Source organism: Pundamilia nyererei, unplaced genomic scaffold (genome assembly GCF_000239375.1).
Source record: "Pundamilia nyererei isolate P.nyererei 1_Seehausen unplaced genomic scaffold, PunNye1.0 scaffold00232, whole genome shotgun sequence".
In the NCBI taxonomy this organism is placed as follows: domain Eukaryota; kingdom Metazoa; phylum Chordata; class Actinopteri; order Cichliformes; family Cichlidae; genus Pundamilia; species Pundamilia nyererei.
This window is the reverse complement of record NW_005187633.1, coordinates 277,779-298,085: the sequence shown is the minus strand read 5'-3', so window position 1 is coordinate 298,085 and position 20,307 is coordinate 277,779. Positions and strand designations below refer to the sequence as shown.

At 44.8% G+C, this 20,307-nt stretch overlaps 2 protein-coding genes across 2 annotated transcripts in view; one reads left to right on the top strand and one right to left on the bottom strand.

Moving 5' to 3' along the window:
* Window positions 1–6,374, bottom strand: part of LOC102203116 (ubiquitin-conjugating enzyme E2 E2-like) — a 70,360-nt gene extending 63,986 nt beyond the window's left edge. The window contains exons 1-2 of the mRNA XM_005748859.1: window positions 6,226–6,374; window positions 387–584 (exon numbers count right to left, since the gene is read on the bottom strand). Of these exons, the coding sequence (XP_005748916.1) occupies window positions 387–577 (191 nt within the window). The 5' untranslated portion in view covers window positions 578–584; window positions 6,226–6,374. The remainder of the gene's footprint in view (window positions 1–386; window positions 585–6,225) is intronic.
* Window positions 6,375–7,328: 954 nt separating this feature from the next.
* Window positions 7,329–15,452, top strand: sf3a3 (splicing factor 3a, subunit 3). Its single transcript, XM_005748858.2, has 17 exons — window positions 7,329–7,599; window positions 7,709–7,756; window positions 8,170–8,222; window positions 10,790–10,895; window positions 10,978–11,050; window positions 12,525–12,616; window positions 12,714–12,796; window positions 12,921–13,059; window positions 13,143–13,211; window positions 13,311–13,378; window positions 13,920–14,027; window positions 14,128–14,197; window positions 14,294–14,458; window positions 14,703–14,813; window positions 14,898–14,988; window positions 15,066–15,121; window positions 15,196–15,452. Exons 1-17 carry the CDS (start codon window positions 7,504–7,506, stop codon window positions 15,271–15,273), a joined length of 1,506 nt encoding a protein of 501 aa, XP_005748915.1. The 5' UTR covers window positions 7,329–7,503; the 3' UTR covers window positions 15,274–15,452.
* Window positions 15,453–20,307: the final 4,855 nt, after the last annotated feature.

Sequence of the window (20,307 nt, the reverse complement as noted above, 5' to 3'; positions counted from 1 at the left end):
CGTTGCCTAACATTATACCGGTATTACCGTGAACGGTATAATATGGCCCAGCCCTAGTTTACTACTCAATTTAACAACAAAGATGTATTAAATACAAGCAGGCGGTACTTTCATCATTTCATAACTCGCCTACTTTTTATTTAACCAGTTATCTAATGAGTGTCCTAATGTTGCATCTCGTGTTTAGTGTTTATTTCACAGTGGCTGCTGTAACCTCATTAACAGAAGGTTAGTGCAGCGCTGATGCTGGCTTTTGACTGCAAAACCAAAGCAGCAATTTAAACAGCAGAGAACAAGTGAGTGACAGACGACTACTCAAGAAGCTAAACGGGCGCACACCCAGCAGAGTGCACAACGCAAAACAGAGTGAGCGCACTGAGCTTTACCTCTTGGCACTGGTGGAGAGCTTGGCAGCAGTCTTACTGGAGATTTTGGCCTCCTTCTTTTTGGGCTGGGCCTGGTCCCGTTGCTCGGGGCCCGGCTGCTCCGGAGGAGCCGCCTCCCTCTGCTCGGCGTCCGAACTCCCCCCACTGGTGTTGGGGCTGTCGTCCGGCCTCGGCTGCACCTCACTGGACATGGCGACGCTGTGGGATGGTTGCACATGCACACAGGCTTTAACGGCACGTAACGAGCACACCTGAAGAGGTTTACTCAACCTTCACTGCAGGTCGGTCATCTGAGAAACACAGTTTTAAATACAGCTTGGTCACACACTGCTGTGGGATCCCACAGCAGTGTGTGACCAAGCTGGTGACCAGCATGGGGAGGCGCCAGGCTGTGGGGACTGTTCCACATGCTGCTGAGGCCCCGTCTGATTTCTTCAGACATCAATTACCCAACCTAATAAACAACAGTGAACACGAGTCAATAGCACAATAAGCTGTTTGGCACCGACAGAGAAGATTTGGCAGGATTTTCATGGCCTTTCGTCACATCCTCACCTCTGCTGCTCAACCCACAGATGCATTTTCCTTACAAACGTGGCTCCACTTAAACAACAACATAAGATTTATTTCCAAGAAGCTTTGTTGTAACCAAAAAATAATCGACCAAAAACAAATTTACAGTTTCATTTACCTATGATTTATGACAACACAAGCTGCGTCACCCGTTGCTATTAATTATGTTTGGTTTTGTCTTGTGTGGGAGTGAAAAAGACGAGTAAAACGAGCTACACGGGAAACGAGGACGTCTGCAACCACACAGAGGTGCAAGTGTGGAGACAAGGATGAACATGGAGGCGTGGCAGGTATGCGAGTGAAGGAAGGAGGAGGTATGGGAGAGGAGGAGGATGGAAATGAGCAAGGAGAAGACGCAGCAGAAGATAAAGCGGCACGTGACAAAGAGAGCTTAGGTCCGAACTGAACAAGAGACAGATGGATGAGAACTTTCTGACACAGACAAAGACACTACACATCTTCCATCTTTTACTATTTTCATGTCTCTGTTCAATAATCTGACGCCTTCCCTGCAAAGAAGCTGTCGCCCTTTCAGAGGGATTTTCACTCTCATACGTCTGAGCCTTGATCATCCAGTCGAACGCCTCTTTAACGTGTCACGTAAAACTCTTTCAGCTGCCTTCCCTGACACCGTTTTATGTGCACACATCTTTTTAGTTCTTCTTGAAAAAGTAAGTGTTTGTTGTTGATTTGCTGAAGGCAATATCCCAACAGTCAAGCTTCAAATGGCTGTTTTTTATAGAGTCAGTGAGAAGTACTCATTTTAAAATGGTAAACAGTAAAACTGCAAATAGTAAGTCGAACAGTCTGTCCTGCACTTTAAAGGACACCTGATTTCTGCTTTCACACAGCAGTCACATGTTCATCAGGACACACTCCAGTTTGTGGGAATCCTGTATGAATCACACAAAACCACAGTTCAACCTGGGATCTGCTTCGACTGCAGGCTTCTCCAGCTTCCAGCTCATGCTCAGCACCCTGTTTGGAGGGTGTGTTAGAAAATCTGTGCTGTGGATTACACGTCTGTTTCACAATAGTCAGGGCTGGCCTTTCAAAACTTCATGGGCATATTTAAAGCTGTAATTACGAACTCAGGATGCTGTGTCGATAGCATCAGTCACACAAACAGCATCTGTGCATTTCTCACAGTGCTGCTGAAGAAGGGATCCGAGCCGATTTATGGTAGAGATGGCACGATACCACTTTTTTATGTCCGATACCAATACCGATATCATAAATTTGGATATCTGCCGATACCGGTATGAATCCGATATAGTGTTTTTTAATCAACAAAACTGTTTTTTAAATATCTTGTTGCATTTTGTATAAGTTCATACTCAAGTTTAAAACAACAACCTGTATGCAAAAAAAATATTTCATAGTTCAGCAAAACTGATCAATCTAATAAACTTAAACCTACACCATCCTCCCTATTCTGGTATTTTAAAGAGTACTTAGCGTAAATATTAAGCAACCTAACTAATAGGGTTCCAACTCCCAGCAACAACAAAAATAAATAAATAAAAAATAGGGAACCACCCCTCACGCTCCACCTCATGATGCTTAATCGACGTAATCAACCTTAATTTGATGCAGTTTTGAAAAAAATGCACAGAAATCAATTATTTTTCAAGAAATATTAAATAGATTCAACATCTTTCTTCTACAGAGCTACAGACTGCACAGATGGTTCCCAAAGGAAAAAGTACTATAGCTTACTAGGGTATATTAGACTTAACAGTTACTATATACAGTAATGGACTTCTATACATTTTACATCAGATTAAAACTTTGGGTGTAAGATTCGGATAAATATTAAATAATTAAAAGCTCGGCATTTTAAATGAGAATAAGAAAGAAAAGTATGTCTTTGTGCCCCCTTTTCCCTGTTAATGCCCTATCGGCCCCCCCTGGCTAAACTTTGCTAGATCCGCCCCTGCACAGTTACCAGCCGTCAGCTGTAGAAAAAGATCCTCGAGTAGAAAGTAATATTAAATACATTCTAACAACAGCTGATCAAGCTTAAACGTGCTGCTGTTGTTCAGCCGCTGGTTTCCTCTTTCTGGTGCAAAGTGGGCCAAAAACAAACAACAGAGACGATCAGCTGATCAGTGATCAGTTTCACGATTGAAGTAGCAGCCGGAGAGAGAGAGAGAGGCAGTCGCTCCATATATCGCTTGTTAAGCTTAACGCAGGAATGCTTTACATTCAGAGATGGACTTACACACTTGCTTTACTTCTCTCGGGATAACTTTGTCGGAGATGAAATGCCGGGTTGCTAGCGAAGCTCCACATGCTATCCAGACCACCGACAGGTCCCGCATGCCACAGCCGCTCTATCACGTGATGCATACTGCTCCGACGTGCTAACGTTCTGAGGTGAGTTACAGCGTGTTGCAAGTTTTGTGAGGTGCTTTCCTGATATTTAATGGATCGGATTACATTTTTTATTTTTCTCCGATATCCGATCCAGTAATTTAGGTCAGTATCGGACCGATACCGATACGTAATATCGGATCGGTCCATCTCTAATTTATGGTACAACGATGTCACTCTTGAATTCCTGAGAAACCAACAGCTTTGCTGCGCTGCAACAACGTTCCAAGTAGTGGCTGCAGGTCCTCGAGTTTTGCTTGTGGGCCTTTCCGTTTCTTGGCACTAGTACTCATGGGGGGCATGGGGGAGCCTTCACCTGTGCTGTGGTCAAACACCTTCCTCTGTGCAGGCTGTTAATTCTGTGTCCCAGTTCAGCCAGTTGATCTTTCGCATATTGCTACACCCAATGGTATTTGGATATGTGCTTCAAGGGAATCACAAACTCATGCTGCCATGCAGTCACTGCCACCACACACAAGCATGCAGACATATTGGGAAGTTTAAGGGGAGGCCTCACGGTCTGACATCCAGTCATTTCTCTGAAGCTCATAAGGAGCCGATGATGATCCAATCAAGCTGATTTTTTTCAATCTGAGGTGTCTTAATCCAGCATTATTCCATCTGCACATCTGTTTTCATTCAGACTTGAGAAGTATCAAAGAATTAACTGGTAGTTTAGGTTTGTGGCTTCAGCCACCCTATAAGGCACTGTGCAGTGAATCCATGAATGGAATGAAGGGGATACTTTGGGTTTGAAAGTTAAACTGTGGACAACAGAAATTCATCAGATTGCTGAGCCGCTGAGCACAACTACAACAACTCAAAGCCTCAAAGATTTTCCACCTCGCAATCATCAACAAGGAGTTGAGGTCACCGAGCCAACGACGTATTTTCTGGGTAGCAGATCGAAGAAGGAAAAACATCACCTTAAATATCATTATGGAAAATGTGTTTGTGTGATCGTAACATTATCATACTGGTAACTTATTGCTCATTGCACTGTATACATGTCATAGGGCTGTTGTTACACACTTCAAAATAATTTAGGGTCCTGTAAATGTGCCCGTCTGCCTACACGCTTTCATTTAGATAGCAGGCGGAACGGGGTTTTCACCCACTGCAAACACGCTCCTGTGTAGCCCTCCAAAATCCAAAGGAGGATGATATATGCATGGGTCAAATGCCTACTGGTTGACAAGTGGGCCAGAATAAGGAAGGAAGACAACGGAGTTCACCAAGAACAGGAGTGTGAAGAAATAATCAAAGGTTTGTTTAAAAACCCCAAAACAAATCTGTGTGCAGGAAGACTGCCCCACTCAAGTTCATCCAACGTTGTTTACCTTATCTGTGCACTGAACCCACATCAGTCATGCTGGATCAGAAAAAGGTCCTTTTGCAGAACTCTAAAAACAGCCGTGATTCTCTGTGCGATAAAGGAGGAGACAGCCTACTGACAACAACCTGCTGCCGTTGGACTGCTGAATGATAATAAAAACAAGCAGCGTTATCCTATGTCCTCATCCAAAGATACACCCGCAGATGTCATTAGTTAAACACCGAGCTCTGGTGTGGTTCATTCTGACAATCAGCCAGGCTGAACGTTTGTCAGTCACAACCTACGAGTCTCAGAAAAAGACACCTACAAGGTCAGCCTTGCTAAATCAATTGTCCCCATTATTGTGTATGTGAGAGAGGAGCTCAAGGTGAATGCCTCTATTTACATTCCCTGGTGTGCAATGAAAAATGCATGACACAGACGAATGGCTGTGAGGGCATTTTTGCTGCTCACGTGAATATAGAATCACAGTCAGTAAGGACAGACGGGCGGTGTACATGACAGTGGCTTTGGTTAGCTCACTCCACCTTTGACATCTGACAAACAGCTGCAGCATGAAGACTGTGCAGTTAACTGTGGTGGAGAGCTGATACCTCACTCCAGTTTTTGGTGGGGTTAGAGTGACACAGAAGGACATCGTGTCAGACCTCAGGGTGAGCTGCTAACATCTGTACACATCTGCGTGTTTCCAGTTGTCAGGTGAGGACAAACATACTGAAACCAAAAGTTGGAGACATACCGGTGGTTCGTGTTGGGCTTTCGGAGGATGTTTTCTTTCCCAAACTGTCACAACAGCTCAACCGGTCACCGATTACTGAGCGAGTCTACACATAGATCCCACCCAGCAGGGCACTCACAGTCCCGTGGATTCATTCTGTTCTTTTGTCTGAGGCTAACGGCTCATTAAACAGTTACGAGTTTGGGTTTTCTCTCCGGCTGAACCTTTCCTGTACCCGACTCTGTAAAGAGGGAATTCCCACTTTTGGCTCGGATTCCTAGCAAGGCTATTTCGCTGTTAACGGCTGAGTGACGACTGGGCCAACGATTATTATAGTTTACATTTTAGTAAGTTCAGTTAGGTGCGTGGATATATGCCGAATTAATGTGCATCTGCCTATGACTCTAAAGGTCTCGTTTGGTATACACACAGTCGTTTAATGAGAAACGGGTTTAAATCTGCTCAGATTTTAGACCACGTTCGGGGGAACCCTCTTTAGTCCACATCAAACAGCTCACCAAGCTGTAGATGAGGGGCCAGCGAGCTCCCGCGGCCCGGATCGCCTGTTTTGTTGGCTGTGTGAAGAGTTAACAGCAAGACAGCCTCGCAATCTTTATACGCGCCGAAGAAGATAAAGCTGAAGGACACACTTGTCCGACATCTCTGCTCTACAGCAGCGGACCTCAGTGACCGCTGCCAAATCTGCTCCAGCACAAAAGACAGAATGGATGCCCCCCACCACCACCACCCCCGCCCCCTTCCCCACAAAATAACCCAATAAATCTTCGTTGTCTTCATAGAGTGGAGTCCATTACAGAAGAATACGAGCAGCTCACCTTTATAAGCTGGCTGGACGTATGTGTTATGAGCTCCACTGTTTATTCTGTAAATCCGCAACGCTGCTCGTCCGCTTCTTTTTACTGTCCGCTGCTTTGACTGACTGCTCGAGAATGTGGTGGAACCGCGACTGTCACGTTAGCGACCGTGACGAGCAGGGTTTCCGGTGTGATCTGTCAAAATAAAAGCCTGTGGCTTATTTCCCCTGAAGACTGCCTATAAAAAACAATATTCATATGATGCAATACACTTTAACTTATTCCAAATGAGGTTAAAAAAATTACACTGGCGATCTGTTTAATCTCTGTAATTTTTCACGTGTGCACGAGTGGACCTGAGGCTTGTAATGTCCTTTCACCCAATATCAATACTCATAGAATAGTTTTGCACTCGTTAGCCTATTTGCTTCATCTTCCCTGATCATACTGTGTAACATGTTATTTCAAACCATTACATTTTTAAATTTGGATTTTATTTTGATACCAGTGAAAATTGCAAGGAATATACAAACATGTCAGTCTATAATGCAACCTAGTTCAGATTTTTTTTTTTATTGAATCAAGCAACTGATTGAAAAAACAAGCCCTCCGAAGAAGATGGATGAATGGACGTATTTTATGTTAAGACGTAGAGTTCACACTTCCGGTCTTTTTCTCTTTCACCAATCCGACGCTTGACGGCTCCAGACTGCCTTCGTGCGCGCGCCTCCGCGAGGGTGCGTTGTGTGTTATGGCAGGCTTTGATGGTAGTGTAGACTACAAAGGAAGTGCAAAGAGAACACCGAGCACGCGGCACAGACCGTGCACGGTGTGGTGCCAACCCGTCACGTTGAAAAAGAGTACTTTTCAGAAGCAGTTTCTACATTTCAGTAATGTAAACACCAGGGATCCTCTTGAAAGGATGCTGTTATGCCCATCAACTCATCTAGCTAAAACGGTCAAAATCTAAACGAAACAATTACTTTCAACAATTTGTGTCAAAGGATTTCACGGTAATTGTCTAAAAATAAACTGGAACCAATGTTATTATTAACTGTCGAAAGGCTTCAGATAAAAAAAATATAGAAGTATTGTAGACGGACATGACCACTGCGGAACCCTTCCACGGGCTCATGTTTCTCATACGGCTAATAGAGTGCGGGCCGTTAGCTCGGCGACATGCGCCATTGAAAACAAACGTACCAGATACGGCGGGTATTGCCGCTTTCGTTCATTTGTATTCTACCCCATTAGAAACCTTACTTCGTCTCCAGTAAACGTTCTACATTTTTGCGGACAATGGAAACTATATTAGAACAACAGCGTCGCTATCACGAAGAGAAAGAGAGGCTGATGGATGCTAAAACTAAAGAAATGTTACACAAGAAGTCGACGGTGAGTGGTGCTACTTAAGGCTAGCTTTAGCATTGCTACGCTTGGTCGTGAATCCCAGAAACGCTGAAATTAACATTTGTCCGTGTGTTTTTTCCAACTCTCATTTCAGCTGCGTGAACAAATCAATTCTGACCATCGAACAAGAGCGATGTTGGATGTGAGTAAGAGTTTGGACTCATTTAAAACTGTTCTCACCAACTGGCTAATAGTATTTGCTGGCAATTCAACGAATAACTAACCTTTCATAAAACCCAGGTTACAATTTTGTAAACGTGCAAAGCACAATTTATTAGCGGATTTGATGCATTTTCTTACACTAATCACGGGAAAAGAGGTCAGATAAAGAACGTAATCAGATGTACTGAATGAAGCGGTGTCACAACGAAATGACACCCCAAAAATCTGCCCCCAAGTGCGTCAGAGGTCATTAAAACTAGGTGTAAAATATAAATGGGTAAAACCTGACTTCAGAGACGCACATTGGAGACAAAGAATCACTTTTGATAATTAGCAGCTTTTCACTGTTAATGGTCAACGCTGGTAAAAAGGTGTCTGCGCTTCTTCTTGCAGAGGTATATGGAAGTGAGCGCAAATCTCAGAGACCTGTATGAAGACAAAGATGGGTGAGTGTTTTCTTAGTCATTTCCACTCAAATATAGATATGTTGGCTGGACCTTTGTGCGGTTACAGAAGTAAAGAAACAAACTTTTGAGCAGTTACTTGAAAAGTAGACCAACTAAAGGTGTATTCACACGAGAAGCCTGAAAAATCTTGTGACAGTCAGGATGAGGACGTAACGTTTCCTACATGTGGCACATGACAGGAGATGGTTAACGTCAGCTCCAAAATGATGTGAATCTGCTAGACTATCGTCTGCTCTACTGTGACATTGTTGTTGTTCTCTAACTTGGGGTCCACACACACGCGGGTTTATTCACCAGTCTAGTAGCAAATCACTCAGAAACAGCTAGGTGATAATACTACTACAGCTGGGCATAGCAGTATGTTGGGCGTGTGAGCAGGATAGAAGACCAAATGACACCAAATTGCAAAGAAAAACGTGAGCTGTAGCATTACTGAACAAGGCACCTGAAAGGATATGCCCAGGGCTCACAAGACGAGGACACTGTTGGAAAAGACGGGTCCAAGGAAATATTCTGGAGATATTTTGGTTATTTGAAGTCTGATAACGAATCGGAGTAGCAAGCTGTGTCAAAGGCATATTTCCATGAAGGCACATATAACACCTCAAATTGTTTTTGCTAGGTCCTGGGTTTAAAAAATAGATTTCCCAATTCAAATCGATTTGAGCTTGTATAAAGCGATGTCGATTCAGTAAATCCTGAATCGATTTTTAAATATAAATGTATTTTATCAGAAACACCAGAACCTCAGCTTAAAGCTCACAAAACTATTTAAACAACCACCAAACAGCTAAAACACAAAATGAGAGCAGATACATGGATCCCACCAAAGACGTAAACACAGAGCGTGGATCGTTCACGTGACGGCACGCACACAGACACGCCGTCGGGGCTAAAAGCAGACAGCTCACAGATTCTGAAGCTGCAGGTTTCGGCACTCTGACCAAAATTCACTGAATCAGCAGCACAAGAAGCTCAAAGCTACGCTTCACGCCTAAGTTAGATAGATTAAGATAAGATTACGTTTTTCAGAGGGTGGTCGGGATTGTTCATGGTGGATAACGGTGTGTTCACGACCTCTCCAGCATCAGGTGTCCAGTTTGTAGCCGACCACAGAGCCAGCATTCCTAATCGGTCTGTTCAGTCTGTGTCACGATGCTGCTTCCCCAGCACGCCAAAGAAAAGTGATGTGCTTGCAACAACTGAGTGAGATAATCGCCTCACACTGAAGCATCTGAGCCTGCATTGTTTATATATGCTCACTCTTGTACATGCTAGGGCTGCCACAAACCATTATTTTGATAGTCGACTAATCGTGACAGCCCTAGTCCACGCCCCCTGTCGGTCTTCCACTTCAGCCTGTTGTAACGTCAGCCTGTTGACGTCAACTCCAAAGCCCTATCGGGTCCTTTTTTCCTCGACCGCATCAAGATCCTCTCCGAGGACGTGGGTCGTGTAGCCTTTCTCTTCTCTCTGAAGTCGGTCACTATCGCTCTGTTCACATTCTGCTTCTGCTCATTACTAATACATCCAACCACTGCAGGATGTTCAGAGTATTTTTGTGGGTGGATGTCTGAGGTGCACATGGTGAACATTGGGGTGGCTGTAGCTCAGGTGGCAGAGCAGGTCAGCCACTAATCAGAAGGTCGGTGGTCGGTTGGGCAAGATACTAACCCCGTGTTTGCCTACTGGTGGTGGTCAGAGGGCCCGGTGGCGCCAGTGTCCGGCAGCCTCGTCTCTGTCAGTGCGCCCCAGGGCGGCTGTGGCTACAATGTAGCTGCCATCACCAGTGTGTGAATGTGTGGATGACTGGATGTGTAAAGCGCTTTGGGGTCCTTGGGGACTAGAAAAGCACTATATAAATACAGGCCAACATGGAGACAGCACAGCTGCTGTACTGCACATCACCAATTCAGACAGAGCCCTGGTCAGCCTCATATACTGCATCCTGTCAGTCAGGTAGTTGGTGGATGTGTTTACTGACATTTGTGTAGCTTCACTGTCAGCAACAGTGGCTGGATTGTGTTAAATGCGATGCTCACCACACTGCTGTTACAGCACGTAGATGATTACATCATTCAAAGATTCGGTCTGTCTACTGAAGAGAAACAGTTTTACTTAACAAAAGAAGGCAGAAATCATGTGGCAGCTGATGTCTGATGCCTGATTGGCTGAACACAAAAGCAAGACGTCCTGTAATATGGCCCATCAGGATAATCTTCCACTTAAGCTGCTTTTGAATATGAACTCTGGATAATATGAGGAGAAGCGCTTATACAGGCTACAGGACAAAAGGACTCACACTCTGTGAAGACTGCACAGTTACACTGTTCTCACACGAGTGCAGTAGGACAGTACACACACTTTGTAATAGACCGCTGTCTGAGTAAAGATGGTTTAGAGCTTGGTCAGCATGCCTCTCCCGTGCACCTCCATTGGCTCTTGAAAAGTCCAGGGGTGAATGCATGACTGCTGCTTCAGAAAAACCAGCTGTCCTGGTGACTTCCTCTTGTTCTTCTCGTGTTCCTGGATTATTTGTCTGACAGAATGAGGAGAGACGAACTTGCAGCCATCTCAGGACCAAATGAGTTTGCAGAGTTCTACAACCGACTCAAACAGATAAAGGAGTTCCACCGAAAGCATCCCAATGAAGTATTTATTCTTTTGATTCCAAAATGTCAACTGAAAGCGTACATCAGGTCTTTGAAACTGATTTCTGTCGTCCTTCCTGCAGATTTCCATCCCCATGTCTGCAGAGTTCGAGGAGCTGATGAAGGCCAGAGATAACCCCAGCGAGGAGGCTCAGAGTGAGTTCAAACAACACGTGCTTGTCCTGAGTCAAGAACACGACATGCAAATCCCACAGAACAGCAGCTAGAGGAGCAAATGCTTCCTGAAAGTAGCTACACTGCATTAAGCAACACTTTGTGTGAAGAACGATTACTGAAGTGTGAGAATCAGATCAGTGTTGTTAGATTGTTTCTGCACACGTGTGTTTGAAATCTGCAGTTGAAATAAAAACACAGCGATCTAAGACGATCAGAGCAGCTGATTACTGACAGTTTCTCTTTTAGTTCTAATTGTAGGACATTTGTGCCGTTTGGTGTCCATCCTGTTGGTGAAGGCTCCCTCTGAATGAGCCTGAATGAATGAATGACATTCATCACACATTTCTACCAATACACTTTCAATTATACAGACGCACACAGCAACCAAGAAGTTTGATTTCATTTTGTAACAGCTGAGGAACAATCAGGACGTGGTCCCAGGTCAAAATTAGGATTAATAATCAGATGTTTGCAGATGTGAATACTGACCGTGTCCTTTTTCTCCCAGATAAACAGGACGTGGTCAGCATGTAGCAGCAGACTGTCAGCAGCCTTTTTATTGTTCTTGGCTTAGTTGACTGGATAACAATCGATCAAATGTAGGAAGTTAAATAGAGTTGAAAAGAAGCTGGGCTGTTCGTAGACCTGCACAGTAGACCTGTGTCATGGAAAAGCACAATAGCTCGTAGTATTTGTGCAGCATTGAAGTGCAGAAGAGCACAAATATGATATTATTAAATGGTTTGAACCCATTAGTTGGCGGTTTAGTAGTCGTGGTCATTGTAGGGTCTTACAATATAAAGACATGGACGCCCATAAATTCTTGCATCACTCTGAAGTTTGGCCGTATGTTGTGGTCCACAGTGGATGTGACTCACTTCTGCGTTACATGGTAGAAAAGGCGGGTTTTAAGCAGCTGGTTGAAAAGCTTGACTCAAGCTCGCCGGTGTTATTATGTAACAGTATGGTGCAGGCTCCTGTTAACTTAATGTAGTTACTGTTAAACGTAAGTGTTGAGCAGCAGTAACGTTTGTAGGGAGACGTTTTTCTGGCTACTTTTGTTCTTGGGTCAAATTAGGAAATGTGATCGATGCCGGAGCTCACTGGAAAAGAAGCGTGCAAAGCACCGATCATCTGCTTATGCTAATCAGTTCTGCTGCGAATCGCCACTAACGGAGAGCCTCGTGTTTGAGAACGTGTCAGACAGGCTGTAGGTGTTGTTACATCTCACAGCTGGATTAGCTGCTCCATGAAAGCATCAACACTCTTTCTTCATTCATGAAAAGGCTCATTTAGGCAAAGCACTGGCTGCCTTTGGTTACCAAACACACTTTATTGTGTTGAGTTCCCCCACGTCTGCAGTTGCATAACTACACTTAACAGTTATTGTAAGTAACATCTGTGACCTTCATACCCAGGCTTAAAGTGCATGAATGACTTGTGTTTATGGCAGATATGGTGGACTTCACCGATGAGGAGGGATACGGCCGATACCTCGATCTGCACGACTGCTACCTGAAGTACATCAACTTAAAGGGAGCGGAGGTTGTGATCCTGAAGTAGCCGTTTATTCTCATTAATAAAGAATAAGCCTGCGAGCCAGGATGTGTCTGACTGCTGTCTGTGCCCTGTGTCTGTACAGAAGCTGGAGTACATCACCTACCTGTCTTCATTTGACCAGCTGTTCGACATTCCCAAGGACAGGAAAAATGCTGAATACAAAAAGTAAGTCCATGCTGCTTATTCAAGACGTCAGCTTGGAAGCATAACTGTAAAGAATCTGCTTCCTCAGTCACACGTCAGTGTTGCATGCAGAAGCGCACACGTTTAAATGCCTCGTGCTGTGCAGGTATCTGGAGATGCTGCTGGAGTACCTGCAGGACTACACAGACCGGGTCAAGCCGCTGCTCGACCAGAACGACCTTTATGGCAAAGTGCTGTCAGAGTTTGAGAAGAAATGGGAGAATGGGACCTTTCCAGGCTGGCCTGTAAGTTCTTCTGCTGGGACCAGTGAGAGATGATGGTTAGGTTTTGGGAACCTCTCTGACTTCTTGTGTGTGATTATTTGTAGAAAGAGACGAGTAGTGCTTTGACACATGCAGGTGCTCATCTGGACCTCTCTGCTTTCTCCTCTTGGGAGGTAAAATCAATCCTCGTTGACATGTGACTGAAGTCAAAGTGTTTTGCATAAATAATGGTTTCATATTTGTTTTACTCTCCGTTTCCCTCTTTGCTGTAGGAGTTGGCCTCTTTGGGTCTGGACAGGTTGAAGTCAGCACTCATGGCTTTGGGACTGAAATGTGGAGGGTAAGCTTCTAGAAACACGACAGGAGCCGCGTAATAACTCACTTTCTACAGCATTAAAGGCTGATTGTTTTCATATTCCAAGCAGAATATTACTGGAAAACCAGCTCTGTGGGGACAGGGAATCATCTGTGAACTACAGATAACCTCACGCCGCGCGTCCTTAGTATAGTGAGAGCCCAGTTTGAGACCACAAAGAGCATCCGGTGTTCAAAAAACCCAAATGAAATATGCAGAGCCATCGAGTGGTGACCTCTGTGGACAAGGAGGATGACAGAGAGCTGCAGAGAGCTGCTGACCCCACCTGTCGGCTGGTTTGAACCCGTCTCTCTGTGGGTCAGTCGGACGTTTTGCCTGCTGTGCACCTGGAAAACAAAGCAGCTGACGGAAACTGTCTTTAGTGTTTGCCAAGTGTGTTTGTTGAGACATGTTTAAAACAGCACAGTACAAAAGTCTAGTTGGGGCCTTGTAACAGAGTCAAAAGGACGTCGGTGTTCTGGCAGCTGGTAGCCAGCAGTTAATGGTTGAATGTGTCTGTGTTCAGGACCCTGGAGGAGAGAGCTCAGAGGCTCTTCAGCACCAAAGGCAAGTCCCTGGAATCACTGGATCCTTCACTGTTTGCCAAGAACCCCAAAGCAAAGGGACCTAAAAAGTAAGAGTGTAAAACTGTCCCTCGGATGTCACGTCCTCATAACGTCTCATCAAAGTGTTCGGTATGTAGTTCTTAATGCTTTCCTACGTCACTCCAACAGAGACACAGAGCGGAACAAGGAAATCGCCTTCCTGGAAGCTCAAGTATACGAGTACGTGGAGATCCTTGGGGTGAGTCTGGATGTGTTAATGCTGCTGTTGGAGCTCGTGTTTCGAGCCGGCTTCGTGAGGAAACCACATGTTGATATGTTGCGTATGTGGCTACAGGAGCAAAGGCAGCTCACTCATGAGAACGTGCAAAGGAAGCAGGCCAGGACCGGAGAGGAGCGTGAGGAGGAGGAGGAAGAGCAGGTCAGTGAAAGCGAGAGCGAAGACGAAGACAACGAGATCATCTACAACCCCAAGAACCTGCCACTGGGCTGGGACGGCAAGGTAAAGCTGCAGACACCTGCACAGAGTAACCGTTACGGCCTCAGTAACACGCATGTGTGAAATCTGCATGTGTTAACGCGAGTCGTGTCGATCCACACGCAGCCTGCGCTGCTGTTACGTGACGCTGATGGATCCCTCAGAGGACATGCTCTCACTTTAATGTCACGGCTGTTTTTAAATAACATGTTCATTGTTGTCTACCTGATCACCCGCAGTAACCGTGTGTGTTTGTCACTCCCTGCAGCCAATTCCATACTGGCTCTATAAACTGCACGGGCTGAACATCAACTACAACTGTGAGATCTGTGGAAACTACACTTACAGAGGACCCAAGGCCTTCCAGAGGCACTTTGCAGTATGTTGCTGTTGTTGTTTTCTCGTGGTTGGCAGTGACTGTGGGGGCGTTTAAAGGTTGATGAACTTCCATGTTTGTTTAAAGGAGTGGAGACACGCTCACGGGATGCGCTGCCTGGGAATCCCCAACACCGCTCACTTTGCCAACGTCACGCAGATCGAGGATGCTGTGTCCTGTGAGTTGATTGGAGCAGATTCTGAATGCAGCTCGTGTTCAGATGTTAATGTATTTATGTGTTTTATGTCACTGCAGTGTGGGCAAAGCTCAAGTCCCAGAAAGCATCAGAGCGGTGGCAGCCAGACACAGAGGTACCAACACTCAGCAGACATTTGTGTTTTGTTGTGGTGTAGCTGCTAATTGCTTTTGCTGATGTGCTTTTCAGGAAGAGTACGAGGACTCCAGTGGAAACGTGGTCAACAAGAAGACCTACGAGGATCTGAAGAGACAGGGCTTGTTGTAGACGGGGGCTGAAAGACACCAACTCTGAACAGCTGCTTTAAACTCTGATTTTATCCTGTTTACTCGTGTTTCTTCTTTGTGAGCTGTAGAGTTGGTTTTAACAGCATCACCAACTTTTCATAACTTTGTAATGTGGCGACCATTTATGATCATAATAAAGTAGAAACTTTTGTCAGCACGCTTGTTCGTCCTGGTCCTTCAACAATTCCTAAAATCACCAGGACAGGACTGAAAATAGTCCCTTACATATTTGATATTTTAATACTGATGTATGGATGGAGCGAGTTCTGCAAGCTGAAGCTATTGTGTATAATCTGTAGTCGGCGGTTCAGCTCCTGCAGCCGTGCCTGGTTTACAACAACCACAATGACTCGGATTATTTGGAAATGACGTCTGAAACCATCAGCAGAACCTCCGAAGCCCTCGAACACGACAGAGGGAGGACTCAGGTGCTGGACAAAGAACATCATCAAAAAGTTGATTTATTATTATTATTATGATTATTCCATTGAAAAAGAGAAAGTTGCTCAGGTGTAATGAGAGCCCAGGTTGCTCTGCTCATTCAAAGTACAAGAATATGGTCCAGCAACCTAAGATAGAGATTTTGGTGAATCCCTCTGTACTCGACACTTCCATGTTGCTACAGGACTTTTGCTTCTGTTCTTCTCTGGACGTTCCCGTGGTGTATATGCTTCCACTCTTGTGTGTGTTATGTCCTTTCTATGTAACTACAGTTTAAAACTCTGATAACATCGACTGTGATTATTCATTCAAATCAGTTTTAATTAGTTTGATGACAACACATCACAAAGGAACAGCAGTCATTTATCGATATGTAGGAGTCAGTATATCTCAGAGTTTCAGTGAAACGTTCATTTGATCATCTTATCGTGTGTAGTTGAGGCTGTGGAGGAAAGAAAAAGATTAGTTGTCTCCAATCTGGAATCCACAGACTGATGAGGTGCACTGCTTCTATCCAGCGTGTCAGCGATGCAGCAGCTTTATCGTTTGCACTGAATCGTGTTCATGGAGCTGTTGAGCGCCACCAGATGGCGCTCTTGCATCTGTGACGTTAACTCTGGGAAAACTAAAGAAAAAGGATGTAGACTGAAGAGTCCATCAGCTGTTTGAGACCACGACAAACTAAAACAATACAGGCATAAAGGGTCGATTTTTAAATTACGCCCATATTTGGAAAACATTTGTTAAAAAGAAAAAAAATCTATGGTGGATTTAGCCTTCATATTTTAACACACACACACACACACACACACCTGTAATATGTTGCCTTTTGCTATGACAACATCCATCCATCCATTTGCGTCCGCTGATCCTTCTCAGGGTCGCGGGGGGCGCTGGAGCCTATCCCAGCTGTCACAGGGCGAGAGGCGGGGTCCACCCGGGACAGGTCGCAGGGCCAACACACAGACACAGATAATCATAATTGACCAATTTTACCACACATGTCAGCAGGTTTAGAACGGGCAGACGATGGTAACAGTGAGCAGGTCATACTCCCCCCTCAGGCCAGGTCTTCAGGTTTCCCACAAAATCATCCAAACAACAGCAAACAGTGAGTGAGTGGCGGTTGTCCTCTGACCTCTGAGAAAGGCCAGAATGCTTCAAGCTGATTGGACGGCAGCCGTAACTCATTTACAACAAGGTGTCTGTCAATCCACAGCTGGAGTGAACAGCACCGTCCTGCCTTGTACCCACGGTTCAGGCTGCTGGTGGTGGTTCACTACTGTGGGCTCCTTGGTACCAACTGAGCAGAATTTAAACGTGACAGCCTGGATGTTGTTGCTGACCATTTCATAAGAGTCATCGTGTTCAGAGGAAGTTAGATCATCTCAAACTGCCCTCACTGACATGTTCGAACAGTCTTTTGGATCCTCACAGTGAGTTAGCTGCACTGAGACGTCCTCTGACACAGCCTTTGCTCACTCACTCTGTTCCCTGTCAAAACATAGCTTATCTCAGCTAGCTATGGTTGATCCATTCTTGTCATTATGTAGTTAAAGAGATTACTTATCTCAGTGGAAAAGGTGCTCTTGACATCCACTTACATGCATGTGGAAGCATGTGACCACCGAGACTGTAGCAAATATGTGGATAACTGTGGTATCAGACTTAGTGTGTAATCAGAGTAATAACCTGTAATATTAAACATTTGAAAATGTGGTGTCAAACCTCTAAAGATCTGTTAACAGGTAAACATAAGATGGCTCAACGCTGTGTGTGGGGACGGTTGGTGGAAACATTTTGTGTGGAGCTGCCGGTGCATTTTATTTATGGAATAAATGAAACGTGCTGGTGGTGAGAAATCAGAGCATTACAGAAGATGGCAAACCATCTTCAATAAGTCAATAACTGTTTGTCTCTGAGTTTGTCCAGCACAGTCGCAGCAGCCACACCAGCAGGACCGGAGCTGTAAGACTGTTTAGTGTCAGTAATCATGAATAGTATTGTTATCCTCGTGTTTGCCTTCTTTCTGTTTCTCAGCCTTTTTCTCTACAAAGACTTCTGAGAGAAGCACGCTGCCTTCCAAGTGCTACGCTGTACATTTGCAGTGATTGGTGACTCGCCAGCAGCACGAACGTCTCGTTTTCATGGGCACAGGCAGAGCCATTAAAGCCAGGCAACAGGTCGTCCTGAGGGACCAGCTTTGCTCCAGGGAGTCCTTCACACGAGCCGGGCTGCTTGGACGTCGGCTGGTTGGCTTTTGTCTGCTGATGTGTTCCTCTTCCAACTGCACGCCACCGAAATACTGCCATCAGGTTAATTACACAAAAACCCTCATCTACACAATGAAAGCTGCTCTACAGACCGTATGAAAACACATTCTGATAAAAACAGCTTGAAAGTGTCTTCTTTTAATCTGAAAGGGGAAAAATGCAGGAAATATCCAAACGACCTGAGATGCTGATGTTTGATATCCTAAACACAGTTTAGCAAAGCTGCTTTGGAGAGACACTGGTTAACAAATGTATTTCACCACAACTGCCTCAAATTGACAGTACTGGTCATTTATTTTTTATTATTCATCAACTTTTGTTCCTGAAATTAATTTCTTGATTATTTCTGGCATCTTGGAGAAGTCCAGCGTGCCAGCTCAACCTCAGATATAAAAACATATCAAGTTAATGTCTAATAAATACCAACATCAGTTTTAGTTTTATGGAAGTTTCTACAATATTTAATCACTGGAGGTCCTGTGTGTCCTCAGAAACGTCTGCTCCCTTTGGAACCAGACAGACGACCCTGTTCGGTTTTCTGTCTCATTATGAGAACCACAGCAGGTTTGATGACCTCATTAAAATGTTCCCCTGCACTGACCGTTAGCTCTGGTGTGTCCGACAGTGACACCGGCAGGTTCTCCATCGATCCCAGTTTGATTTCTTTGCCCCTGATGCTCATCACACCTCTTTTATCTCTTAAACTCTCTCAGATTTTCTTCACAGACCGTTTAACTCCCTGCTCTTACATGTAACTGATGGACGTACATGAAAGAAGTGGCCATTGTTAGAGGACCAGCTCACTACTGTGGCTCCATAGTGCAGTGTTTTACACATTTGGCTAAGAAGCAAAAGATTCCCAGTTTACTCCAGTATCACTCCAAGGAGTGACAAATATATTGGGACTTATGTCAAGTAGGACTCTGTGATCAGAACTTTGAAGCATCTTTTTCAGAAAGCCCATTAGCACAGGAAACTTTCTTGTAGTGACTGTTGACTCGTGGCTGGCTGCTCATCTAAACTCAGGCAGCTAAAGCATGTCCCAGCTGTCAAACTCACTCCAAACGTAAACATCGATAGTTCTGAGATGTTAGAATGAAGCTGCGATGACTCATCTCTGGCCACTCTGGAGCAGCAGGAACAGAGAACTGCTGCACGGGGGAAACGGCGGCTGGAGACCAAATGATGGCGCTCTGTGCAGCAAAGCCATGCTGTCGCTTTGAACACTGACACCAGGTCTGTGCAAATCCCTAATGTGAAGCTGTGTTGCATTTGCAGTGAACTCGGGTTGATTGCAATGTGCTTGCAGTCTATCTGCATTTATATTTTAGACGGCAGTTATTTGGAGACACACTGACAACCACAAGACAACCAGTGAGTGCAATCAGAGTTTGGGGTGTTGCACGCTCTGGATAACTTTTGGTCTCTGACAACCAAAAGCTCAAAGCTCACTGATTCTTCCCTGTCACAAAGAGTTTCTGGTTTCATGTGTCTTTAGTCAATTTAGTAAGAAATTAGGTGATTTACAAAAACATCTGGACTGAGCATCTTATTCACGTCACATCTTTCTTGGGCTACGTTCACTCTGCAGGTCTTGATGCTCAATTCAGATTTTTTGATCAAATCAGATTTTTTTGTCTGCTCGTTCACACGACAAATAAAATGCGACAGCAAACGCGCTCTAGTGTGAACGCTCAGAGCGGCCGCGTGCACAAAAGAAGACGTCACACACGACGCTCTGTTTAGACCCAGAGCGACAGGATGTGTGACTGATGGCCTTAATGTAAAGACTTCAGACTTTACGTTTCCCAGTTCTGCTTTAAGTTATAACGTTTTGTTATTTCCATTTGTCCTAATAATGATCCTTACTGCTGTTTCAGAGGAGCGCTGCTTCTAGCTGCAGATTTCTGTCAGAATCTGCAGATTATACAGTACAAAGAAAATGTTCACGTTTCTCCAACGCTGTCTTCCCAGCAGTTTCCCTGGATAGAAGCGTTCACCATGTCGGGCGCTGATAGTTGGCGTCTGTCTTGTGTCGGTGACGTAAAAGACGGATTTAATGCGACTTGACCTTCAAACAGCAGTCGTTTTCTAAAACATCAGATATGTATCGGATTCAGCACCACATACCAAAGTGACCCAGATCGGATTTGAAGATATCGGATTTGTGCCGTTCACACCGTCACACCATGATGGGATAGATGGTCGCAGAGGGTCAAAGAAGTCGGATTTGATGCGCTTTCCCCTGCAGTGTGAACGCAGCCTAAGACCTTTTTCACATCAGCAACTGATTGTCCAAC

Coding starts and splice junctions, on each gene's coding strand:
- sf3a3 (XM_005748858.2), top strand. CDS start 7,504: ATGGAAACTATATTAGAACAACAGCGTCGCTATCACGAAGAGAAAGAG. Junction 7,600..7,708: donor TGTTACACAAGAAGTCGACG/GTGAGTGGTGCT, acceptor CTCTCATTTCAG/CTGCGTGAACAAATCAATTC. Junction 8,223..10,789: donor CTGTATGAAGACAAAGATGG/GTGAGTGTTTTC, acceptor TTTGTCTGACAG/AATGAGGAGAGACGAACTTG.